Source organism: Eschrichtius robustus, chromosome 11 (assembly GCF_028021215.1).
Source record: "Eschrichtius robustus isolate mEscRob2 chromosome 11, mEscRob2.pri, whole genome shotgun sequence".
Classification (NCBI taxonomy): Eukaryota; Metazoa; Chordata; class Mammalia; order Artiodactyla; family Eschrichtiidae; genus Eschrichtius; species Eschrichtius robustus.
In genome coordinates this window covers 56,848,892-56,861,446 of record NC_090834.1, presented here as the reverse complement: position 1 = coordinate 56,861,446, position 12,555 = coordinate 56,848,892, and the positions used below count along the sequence as shown (strand labels likewise).

Below are 12,555 nucleotides of genomic sequence, written 5' to 3'. Positions count from 1 at the left end.
ACTTTGCAGTGATGTTGAGCCCCCATCTGGGGGTATGATGGAGATGGCCAGGTGATTGGCTTCTTACTATTTCCTTCCACTGACTTTTCCTCACTCATTTTCCCAAAGCATCTTTGGAGCACGAGGAAAGAACACACATAAAAGATTCATAGAGTGGCTGTGAACTTGCCTCTCAGAAGAGGACCACTAAAGGGTATCTTCACATACACTGCAAAGCTTTCTTCTTCACACTCAATACTTCACATCTCGAGCCATTTTACTATGCGTGGCTGGTGAGGAAAATGCCACATTGCCTCTCTGATACTAAACTTTTGCTGATCGGGGACTTTTTAGTTGAAAACAAAGATGTGATTTTTACGACTTTGATCTATGATTGTTTCAAACAACACCATCGCCAACAAGAGGAAATGGAGGAAATGGCCACTGTAACCTCTGTGAATAATTAGAGTTCACAGCCCATGCACACCAATAGTTCCCTTGACCCCAGGTCACTATAAGAGACTGGCATCACTAAACCATTTGCAGCTACTCCAAAACTGCAGCAGAGCCAGGCTACTTGTTGGCTTCTGCAATAAAAATTTGTCCTTCCTGCCCATTTCCCATAGAACTAAGTCCCAACAATGAATTGTAGTCTTCAGGATTTCTAAGATCTGGCCCACCCTATCACTTCAGGTCTTAGCTCTCATTGATGTTATACTTGAGGCCATGCATCTGGTGGTAAGTGCTTAGGATTCAGGTAGATCTGAGATTGAACCCTGGCTCTGCCACTTATGTGTACAATGTCACAGAGCCAGTCAATGTCTGTGCTGTTTATTCTCTGTTCCCTCCTCAGATCCATTCTCTGCCCTTCTCTGTGCTCAGGGGGGCTGACCCCTGCAGACTGCATCCCTGGGGCCCCTTGATGGCTTGCTTCTGGTTGGGTTCAGTCAATGGCAGGAAATGGCAAGAGACTGGAGGTCAAAAGGAGGAGTTTTCCCTACTCTCCATGTCCTTTGGTGCCATATTTCTAATAGTGGGTGCATCCACCCACAATTACAGCTTCTACCAGATGCCTTCTCCTTCATGATTACAGCTCCCACTGGGCTTTAGTAAGTAACAATATTGTATTCCTTCCCTGCCTTGCCCTTCAGTCCGAGGGTTGGTAATAGTTGTTCACTGTTTTTAGTGCCTGGATGCCTCACTGTCCTTTCTTGGTTCCCTAATCCCTGCCTATACCTCTAATAACACTTCTTCATTGGAAAGATATTTTTGCTGGATATAGAATTCTAGGTTGACAGATTTCTTTTTTTCTTTCAGCATTTCTGTTTTCTAGTTTGTATGGTTTCTGATGAGAAGTCCGCTGTGATTCTTTTCTTTGCTCCTCTGTAAAAAATACCTTTTGGGGGGCTGCTTTCAAGATTTTCTCTTTTTCTTTTGTACTCAGCAGTTTGAATATGATATGCATAGATCTATGTGTGTATAGTGTGTGTGTGTGTTTATTCTGCTTGGTGTTTTCTGAGATTTTGGGTCTGTGGTTTGATGTCTATCATTACATACAGATAATTCTCGACCATTATTTCCTCAAATGGTTCTTCTGCCTTGTTCTTTCTCTCTTCTGGAATTCCAATTACATGTATATTAGAGCAGTTGATGTTCCCCAGTTCTTGGCGCCCTTTTCTGTATTTTTTTCATTCTTTTTTTCTCTTTGTGTTTCAGTTTGGATAATTTCTATTGACCTATCTACTTTCCTCAGCTGTGTCAAGTTTACTGATAAGCCCATCAAAGGCAGTCTTCACTTCTGTAACTGTGTTTTTCACTTCTAGCATTTCCAATCAATTCTCTCTTTTAGTTTTCATTTCTCTGCTGAAATTATCCACCTGATCTTGCATGTTGTTCACCTTTTCCATTAGCACCTTTAACATAATTTTTGGTTATTTTAAATTCCTGAAAGATAGTTTCAACATCTGTGTCATATCTGAGTGTGGTTTTGATGATTACTTTGTCTATTGGGTGTGTATTGCTTTTTCTAGCCTCTTTATATGTTCAGTTGAAAGTGTGACATCTTGTGTAACACAGTGGACACTGAGGTAATAGATCTGGGGTATGAGTATGAGTTTCCTTCTGCTCAAACTTTAGTGAGAGAGTTTAAGTTAATTTAGTTAGGATTTGGTCTGGCTTTGAAGTTTGTTACTTCTATGCTTAACCTTAGTGCATCACAGGCTTTACATTCCTCCAGCTATACCTTGTGTTTAGGATGTGAAACTGGTTTGCCAGAGGGTTTTTTTTCAATGTGTCTATTCTATTCTCAGTTTTAGGTCCCCTCTTTGTGCTGGGCCTTAGAAAGGGTCTCTTTGTAGGCTCTTGTATCTCTTTCCCAGTAGTATTCTACTTTTCATTTGTTATGTTTAGCTTTTTAGCTAGCGGTGGTGGCTGGTGAGCTTGAGAGAATTCTCTTTTGTTCTGATTAAGCCTCAATCTTATATTTGCAAGTGTCCCTGAGTCTCAGGAGTGTGACCTCTTCAGTGCTCCTGCCCCTTTCAGCCTGTCCGTCTGGGCCCATTACATATTCCTGCTCCTCTTCCAGCAGTAGTTAGAAATTTTTTTTCTTCCTTCATTCAGCTGCAATGGTTTTCCACCAGTACCTAAGTAGAATAGTGTTTGTTGCCCTCCTCTCCACAGATTAAGCCTTTTATTCCATGTGGGAGATCAGGTGAGAGGGGTCTGGGTGGAGCAGGCAGAAATTTGTGCCCCTCCCTCAGCAGCTGCTGTACCCCTCCCCCAGGTCTACCACAAGGGATATTTTCTTCCATCTTTCCCTAGTCTTTTCTGTGAGTACCGAGTGGGGTTTGTGGAGAAAAGTTCCGGAGGATGTGGACTCTCCCAATTTCTGCAGTCTCCAAGGGCTTCATACTCTCTTGCCAGTACACACTGAGCCTTTATAGATTCACCAAGCTGAACTTTTCCTCCCAGGGACTGGGTGCATCTACCAGGTAAGCTAGTGCTCACATCTTGTCTGCGATGTGACACTCTGTCTCTCCTCGGATTTGGCCACTTGGTTGCCCTGTGACTTCAGAGAAGGATTTCAAGAATTTGCCATTTGTTTGGCTTATTTTCATTGTAAGGTTGGGAACAATGCTCTTTCTAGCTCTTACATCCTCAAGCAGAAACTGGAAGCCAAGTCTCTTCATTGGAACCATTTGAACTGAATTCAATTTCCCGCTGGGAGCACTGATAGTGCTGGAGCTGCGATGTAAACCTAGTATTTTTCTCACTACAGCATATTTGTTTCTTCCCTTCATTATCCCCCTTCTCTCCTGAATGTAAATTTCATTCATAAAATAGTTACTGAGCACCTACTAGGTGGCAAGCCCCAAGCTTGTACAGAGATACATTAGTTAGGGTCTCAGAGTAGTTAGCTCGAGCGTAAGGATGACAGGGGCTGTCACAGGGCACCATGGGATGCCACAGCCACTTCCCCCTATGAAACTTACTCATGCCTAACCAGCAAGACAATTTTGGAACCCGCCTCAGCTCATCAGGCCATTTTCTTAGTCACCAAATGCCATCTGCCCAGGAGCCCAAGCCTGAAATTAATGATGCCACACGCTGGAGATGAAGAAGGCATTACAGACCCCTTTGAGGTTTCCTACCAGCAGACCTGTGGGCTGAGGGAAGAAAAGTAACCTTGATTCCCCAGAATTATAAACTCTTAAGTCAAGTTGTTCTAAAGTGTGTGGTGTTTATGTTAGATGTATTAATCTGTTGAGAGGATCGATAAAGCCAACTTGAAACTTGTTTCAGTAATAGCCCATGTAACAGGCAAGCCTGGGCTGATTTTTTAAAAAAGAATATTAGAGCATTTGGGTTTGGAATCCATTAAGCTGCCTCATGGAGCTAAAAGTGGGAAATTCACTGGAGCAATGTGCATTGGCAAAAATCTGTCCAAATCTGTGCTGAGAATTACCATAATGATAATAACAGAACATTACTTCTTGGGAGCATCATACTTCGCAAAGTATTTTCACTTTCAGTATTTATTTAGTTTTTTGATCCCCATAATGGCCCTGAAATGGAGTAGGTCAGGTGTTATTTCTGTCTGGTTGAGACTTGGGTCTGGAAGCCAGTCTGCCCCTGAATCACATGGCAAACATCCAGTGAAAATAGGTATCTGGTATCCTTGCTATGTTCACAACCTGATCTGAGTCATTTTTCCTTGACCCACTCTGCATGTCTTTTTCCTGCCCATTTTTGATATTCTCAAGGATCTAACCCCTTTCCTAGTTCATACCTTGATCCCTCAGACTTGACACTTGATTCTGTTCTTCTGGTCTGCCCTCTAATTCCTACCTATTTCAATTACAACTTTTGTCTGCTCCTTTGATTAGGTGACTCACAGCTGCTCCGAGGCCTTGGGTACCTGCCATGCCCAAACATCATCTCTGCAATTACTTGTACTGCCACTAATATTGCTTGAAATACTAATATTAATACTGCTTGAAATAATAATAACAACAGCAACAGCTATCATTTGAGTACTTATGATGAGTCAGACACTGAGTTTTCCATGTTTTATCTCATTGAAATTTTGAACCTTAGGCTAGCCCTATGAAAAAGGTACTATTTTAATCCCTACCATATAGTTAAGTTGCAAAGAATTTAGGTGAACCCAGTTAGTGTAATTAAAAGAACATGGACTTGTGTTCTGGCTCTGCTATGCGCTCACTGTGTGATTTTAGACTAGTTACCTAATCTCTCTGTGCCTCAGTTTGTTCAGCTGTAAAAAATGGAATTGATAATTCCTACCATCTGAAGTTGCTGTGAAGATTAAATGGGAAAGAGCCTGGCACACAGTAGGATCTCAAAAAAAAGTGAATTTCACTTTTTTCTTTTAGGGCTTTTATCTTCTACTCCTGAGTACAGCTATTAAGTGGATAGTTTGGAATTCTTCATAAAACATCAAATATGGCTGTATATTTCATCAAGGAAGACAGGGAGGGAGGAACAGGATGCTTTCTGGTAGAGGTGTAGGAAATGGTTTTCAATTTCAGGGCTGCTTGAGAGTAATGGCTGCAGTGATGCGTAAGCATTCAGTTTGGGACTTGAGGGCGTGACCTTGGGAACTAATTGAGTGTACCGACTTGCTCAGACAAAGAAACCCCTGTATTGGCTAAATAACGTATAAGAGCTCTCCATTGGGCAATGGGGGGAAAATTGAATTATTTAACGTATTTCCATTTCAATTAGTTAATCAAGATAATTGCTGTTTTCCTGGATCTTTGTCTTTTCTTTGTAATTTACAAGGCCCTTGTTTGGAGAAAGGAATTTAGCCCATGAACTCTGTATAAACTGCTGTGACTTTTTTTGTGTGTGCAAATTATATTTAAAAATCTATTACAGCCCCTTTTGCTTTGGATTCTAGGATTGTGAGAAACTGATGCTTGATCAAGCTTGAGAAAAATTTACAGTTCAAGCATTCGGGTTCATTTGGGATTAACAAACTCAGCCAAGGGGCAGCAGGGCAGAGCTGAAAGAACATGAGCTCTGGCATCAGACAGACTTGGGTTGTGATCCCTGTTCTGCTGTGTTCTCACTACAGAACAGTGAACAAGTGAGCCTCTCTGAGCCTGAGTTTCTGTTTCTGTAAAACAGATACTGTCACCCATCTTCCAGAGCTGTTGTGAGGACTGAATGCAATAATGCAGTTCCTAGCCCAGCAGTGATGGGCAGCAAGGCTAGTTCCTTCCCCATCTTCCACGTACTTATCTAAGGGTCACATATTTGCCAGTCTCAGTTGTGTGGAACATGGCTAAGACCTCAAAAAGATGCCAAAAAAAATCTAAGTAGAATAGATGTTACAGAGTCCGTTCATTAAAATACCTCACAGAGGAACACCTTGGATATATATATTTAATTTTGTCAAGGATTATAATAAGCTGAATGTCTGGTCCTCTGACTACACCAGTTAAGAAGCCCTACCCTGGAAGAAGAGAAGGGAAGTGAGCTACTGAAGTCGGCCCCACGACTGAAACCAACAATGACACGATAGCGCCACACTGAGGGAGGAGGTGGTAAAACTATGGATGAGGCACAGGAACTAATGAAAGAACAGTTTAGAATCACTTGGGGCAGGGATGAAGGGTTCTATAGCTTCATTTCTTCACTTCCTGGAAACTATCTTCAAATGGCAGCATCAAATGCATTGTTGTTTCTTATTAATGACCCTGACTCATAAAAGATAGATTTCATTATGTCTGTATAATGTGTTTGAGAAGGGAGGCATGTAATGCACTTCATAAACTCCATCCAAAATGGTAAAAGTGAAAGAAAATTTTTTGAAACTTAAAGATGTGGGCTTTGATTATGTGGACAATTCTTCCACATGGAACTGTTCTTTCTCCCATTGCCACATTTCTGGACAGTGGTCATATGAAGATGCTAACACTTAACCAAGTATTGATACTTTTCCTCTACATCACCTCCCTGTAGTATGTTGGGCAGGTATCCACTGTTTCCATTTTACAGAGGTGGAAACTGAGGCCTAGAGAGATTAAGATCATCGTGGAGCTGGATTCAAGCCCAACTCCTCTGACTCCAAAAAGCTCATGCCTTTTCCACTACACCATGTTCCTTCCTAGGAGTAATCATCTGGGTTATTAACATGCAGAACATATAATAGGTCATGGTTTGCATCCCAAGTGAATTAAAATAAAAAACATCCACAAATTAACACTTCATCAGTTCACCTCTAATCCTACAATGCATCCATGAAACAAAACCATCAAACAGCCTGGTCTTGGTACTTACTCGTAAAATGTCGTCCATCCATTTTCATTGCTTTTGGTTGCCAGAAGGCCAGAGTTGCTGTGGTACGTCATCATGGCCAACTCGTGTCCTTGTGTGGTCACGCTCTTGAGTGCACTGTTGGTGCCCATGGTCACCCAGTACACCTGGCCATCTGGGACCACCAGCCAGAGGGGCATCCCTGTAGAGTCTCTGCGGACGTTCACCATGTTGCCGTTGTTGTCTGTGATGAGCGTGATGTCGCCATCCCCAGTGTAGGTGAAGTTGTACAGGTAATCTCCTGTGGGTAGGCTTTGGGTGTACAGATGCTTGCCACTGGTATCAAACAGGTAGAGCTCCTGGTCGATTGGGGAGGACAGCTCATACATGTTCTGGGTGTTGAGGAAAGGCTTGTTCTTCCTGATAAACCGGATTCGGATATTCCCAAGGTCAGCCACATAGAGCTCCCCGTCAGCACACACAGCCAAGGAAGATGGGGCGTTCAGCTTTGCATCCTTGGCATAGCCATCGTCTCCAGAGAAACAATCACAGTTGGCATCATTTTTACAGTCGCAGCCACTGGGGGCCCCGGCAACCAGTGAGATCTCTCCGCTAGTGGTGACCTGCCTGATGCGGTTGATCTTCTTCTCGTCGGTCTCAGCGATATACAGGACCCCGTTGTGAGAGACAGCCAAGGCAGTGGCCGACTCCAGGGTTGCGTGGATGGCCACCTTGCTCAGCAGGAAGTGGTCGATGCCGGGCACCTGGCAGTGCATGGGCCTCCCGGCGACAATGCGAACCTGGTGGTTTTCAGAGATCTGCAGGACTACGTTGTTGTCCAGGACATAGAGGGAGTTGTCCATCGGGTTGGTGGCTAAGTCTGTAGGCCACTCCAGGCGAACCTGACAATGGAGAGATAGACACTCAAATGCCTGGCGAGGTGCCCACCACTGATCATCCCACACCCCTTAGAGCCCATAACAGTGTCCCAAGTGCCAGCACATGGCAGTCTTGCCTGATCCTCACAGCAGCCTGTCATCAACCATGGATATCAGCCCCTGATCAGACGGAAAGCATGCAAGAGCCCTCACTGAGACATCTGATGGTCTATGTTGGACTGACAAAAACACGAAGAAGGGGATAACAAATAAACAAAAAAAGCAGGCGAGAGGAGAGACTTTGGAGTCAGACAGGCCTGGGTTCAGATCCTAGTCCCCCTACTTGTGACCTTGGGCAAGTTACTTTACCTCACTGAGTCTCAATATTCACATCTGTAAAACAGGAATGACAACAGTGCAGAGAGTCTGACCCTCTATAAGTGCTCAAAAAATGGCAGCTAATGTTGCAGAGGTGGGAGGGGAAGGCAGATGGAGTCTGGAGGCTGAAGCAGGAGCTGTTCAGAGTAAGAAAGACGCTTCATGAATTGTTGCTAAATGCATGAAGGATGATTTCTCAATTCTTTGAGTTCATGGATTAATACATGGCTAGGTGCTGGGGATGTAAAGAGAAAGTAACACTGGCTCTTGTCTGACATAGTTCCAGACCTATGATTCTCAAACCTGGCCACACATTCAGATTAGCTATGGTGATTTAAGAAAGTATTGGTGCTCAGATTCCACCTCTGATCAATTAAACCAGATCCCTGGGTGTGGGGCTCGGGCAGAGGCATGAAAGCTTCCTGGCTGATTCTAATGTGGGGTTGGAAATCGTAACTGGATCTTTCTCCTTCAAGGGTGATCATTGGACTGGCAGTGGTGGCATCACCTGAGAGCTGGTCAGAGAAGCAGAACGGCAGGCCTCCCCTGAAACCTACTGAATCCGAATCTGCATTTCAACAAAATCCCTGGGGGGCTCCTGTACACACTGAAGTTGGTGAAACCTTGCTCTCGATAATGGTTTCTAGAACCTCAGAGAACAGGTCCACCTGGGAGAGATTAACAACGTCGGCTACGGGAGTGAGGGGTTCAGAGGTCCTGGGCCCCATGTCTGAGCCTCCTCTGAGCCGGGTCAGGAAGCTGGCAGGGATCACAGGTGGGCAGGCCCGGGATTGCAGCCGGCAGGTCTGAGGCGAGGATGCTTTGTTTCTTGCCTCGGTGGCCGTGGAGGCTGGGACGTTGGGTGCTTCACCCTGGGAGGTGCTGGCACTAAGGGAAGCCCTTTGCCAATTGTGTTCCCCACGAGATCCAGCCGTAGTGCACACGGGCTGCCAGCTGCTCCCTCCAGCTGATGTTTCTACCCCAGCCCTGGGGACTCGTCGCCTTAGGTGCCTGAGCCCCCTTCTAGTCCTTGACGCTCAGTCCAATTTGGGGCTTAATGAAACAAGTATATACCTTTGGATAAGCAATTTCTCTTCCAGAAATTCACTCTTGTACACCCCTGTCTACAGAGGTGCTCATCACAGCCATTTTTAATAACAGTAAAAAACTGGAACCAACCCAGATGCCCAATGACAGAGAATTGGCCAAATAAACTATAGTACACTTAGTTCATCCATAAGATAGAATACTCTGTGTAGCAGTACAAAAGTGATGTTATAGATGAATATTTAATGACATGGGAAGATGTTTGCTATGTATTAAGTGGAAAGAACAGTCTGCAGACCTGTAAGCACAGTGTGATCCCAACTGGGGAAAAAAATACAATAAATTAGATAGATTATGGGTAGAAGGGAGATTAAAAGCTTGAGGGCTATACACCAAAATGTTAACCGTTATCTGGATGAGAGGTGATTTTAACTTTCTTCTATGTCATTTTAAATGTTTTGTATTTTCTGCAATGTGCATGTGGTAGTTTACTAATGTAAAAAGAAGCCCCAGGAGATAATATGCATTTGAGATGTGGCCACCTTCATCTACCTGCCCCTTCAGCTCAGCGCCATTCTCAGGATGGCGTAGGCCCTGGCCCACGGCTGTTGCTCCAAGAGTCTGCTTGCTCCCTCACCCCAACCTGGGTCCCTCTGCTCCCCAGCGGCAGGGGCCCCCCGAGGCACCAGCTGCCTGTCCCGAAGCCCAGAGCCCCGCCCCGCAGCCGGGCTGCCTCCCTCGCCCTTCCCAGCGGTCTCTGGAGCACAGCATCTCCAATGCCTTCGGCTGCATCAAGAACGCAGTTCACCTGAAAGTGACAGGGGAATTTTCAGTTTCCTAAAGCCCATTTCTTGTCAACACTGGCTGCTAAATCTTTTATGCCCTCTGGTCCTGTGGCACCTTGGGGACATACTTGCTGAGACCTCTCTGCCTGTCATTATGGTCAAAAGACGACGGCGCCCTGATGGGTGGGTGGGGAGCAGGGAGAGGAGGTGCCAGGGGAGGGAGAGGGAAAGGAAGGAGGGGAGGAGGGAAGAGCAAGCCTTTCCTGCACACCCATGTGCACACAGGCACCTGGGAAAGAAGGAGCAGTGCCCTTGGAGTCACAGTGCCTGCATGATGACTCTGGACCAAGTACCTATGATTCTTTGATTTTACCTCCCTGTTAGCGATGATCCTGTGGGGGCTTCATTTCCCGTCACCAGAATGGAGGGACGGGAGTTTGCAATTTCTGAGGTCCCTCCAGCTCCCACTTTCTATCGTCCTGAGATGGAATGGAGCGCCCTTGCCCCATCCTCCAGATCATGCTGTGCCTTTATTAAAGCCCTCTGAGCTGACTGCCTTGTTGCAGAGTTATTTGCAAAAATGGATTGTCAGATGGATGAACGAATGACTGACTGGTGAATGGCATAGAGAGAGCGAGGGGTTTGGGGTCAGGACAGCGCACTTCCTAGCTCAGTCTGCCAATGTCCACAGGTGTGATCTTCCTCAAGTTACATGAACACTTTGAACTTCTTTCCCCATTTGTAGAAGGTGGTAATAAATATTACATAAGAGTAGTTGTGAGGATCAAACGAGACAACTCACAAGGAAATTCTTGGTAAATTATAAAGAGAATGAATATCTACAGCCTATTATTAGCTGCCAGACACTGTGCTAGGCTCTTATGAAATATTTATTACCACCTTCTACATATGGGGAAAGAAGTTCAAAGTGTTTTGCATGATATCATAAAAAAATTTCATTTCCATATCCCTGAGGGAACCTAGCACAGGGCTCTGCATTTATAACCACATTTTCTTTCGCCAAGCTTCAGTTTCCTCATCTATAAAGTGGGGTACGTAATACCTACCTTGACAGATTATGGTGACAGCTAAACAAGAAAAGTGAAGTCGTAACCTTTCTGTATCCCCATTTCTAACAGTGCCTGGCACATACTAAATTCTCAGGAAGTCATTTTGGACTCTAAGGACAGAGTTACACTCTGTGTCTCTGGTGGCCACAGGCTGCAGAGTTGAGCACTAATCCCCCGTTTTGAACAGGTTGCGGCATCTTCTGTTCCTTCTCTACTCTCTGCCTCCCTCTAGTTTCTCCTCCGGCCTGGTCTTTGTCTCCTCCCAGAGAGTTCCTTGGTTTTCCCCTTTGCACTCTTGCATGAGCTGTGCTCTTATCTCTCTGCCTTACCTCCCTGCTCCACGGGGCACAGTAAAGTAGCTGCGTGTTTGTGACAGAGGAAGCTCTGAGAATGAAAGCCAGGCCCCCTTCCCGTACATGTATATAAGAGTTTATGCCGGTGTTGGAGAGTTTGGTGAAAAGAATCCCATGCTTAGATTCAGAGGAGGGTGTTGAGGACCAGGGCCATAGAGATTTCAGTCCAGGGTTTCTGAATTTAAGGGTGGGTTTTTTTCCCCCCTCCACTCTATGCCCGTTGTCTTCCAAGCCTTTGATCGGGCTGCTTGGCAGTACCTCTGGCTAAAGTTAAACAATTTTCCAATGTGTAGATTGAAAATTTTCAGCACCCTCTGCTGGCTGGTGGAGGGCCCATTCTGAGAACTGAAAATACTTGGACGCACATCCTCAGGCCGTGGCAGCTTCCTGATGGGTAAATCATGCTTGCTTACAGACTGGAGAGGGAAACTCTCAAGCCAGCAAGGGGAAGCCTGCCGTACTGGAAAGACAGGTGGCAGAGAAGAGATTCCACACTGGAGCATAACGATTCTATCAGCTGGTGCAGAGGGTGCTGGTGCACACCAGCATCTGACAGGGAAGGGACAGGGCTGCTGGGCCACCGGCAGCAGCCCTGAGTTCTGGGGAAGGGACTCTGCGACACACATCGGTAGTGGGGGCAGGCATGACCAGAGAGGCCTCCCAGCCGCCGCCCGCTGAGCGGGAGCAGGTCTGTGGTCAGCAGCAAAGGGCCTGTGTGCAGGCTCCCCTATAGAAGTGAGGGGGTTTAAAAAGCTAAGCGTGGGGCTTCCCTGGTGGCGCAGTGGTTGAGAATCTGCCTGCCAATGCAGGGGACACGGGTTCGAGCCCTGGTCTGGGAGGATCCCACATGCCACGGAGCAACTGGGCCCGTGAGCCACAATTACTGAGCCTGCGCATCTGGAGCCTGTGCTCCGAAACAAGAGAGGCCGCGATGGTGAGAGGCCCGCGCACCGCGATGAAGAGTGGTCCCCGCTTGCCGCAACTGGAGAAAGCCCTCGCACAGAAACGAAGACTCAGCACAGTCATAAATAAATAAATAAATAAATAAAAGAACGTGAATTAAAAAAAAAAAAAAAACTATCATAGAACGATAATTTAAAAAAAAAAAGCTAAGCGTGCCCACTGCTGACACCAACTCAAAATCTAATGTGATTCGAGCCTCCTTATTTCCTTGGTTTTGCTAATGTTGGCAACGTGGACGTTCACTGATTCGGCACCAGCCAGGTTCTGCTAAAGGATCTAGCAATAAAGGACACATCCCTTGTCAAGTCACTGCAGGACAAAC

At 45.6% G+C, this 12,555-nt stretch overlaps 1 protein-coding gene across 1 annotated transcript in view; it reads right to left on the bottom strand.

Moving 5' to 3' along the window:
- Window positions 1-12,555, bottom strand: part of TENM4 (teneurin transmembrane protein 4) — a 396,776-nt gene that overhangs the window by 36,718 nt on the left and 347,503 nt on the right. Inside the window, exon 22 of the mRNA XM_068554555.1 lies at window positions 6,784-7,661. Within this exon, the coding sequence (XP_068410656.1) occupies window positions 6,784-7,661 (878 nt within the window). The remainder of the gene's footprint in view (window positions 1-6,783; window positions 7,662-12,555) is intronic.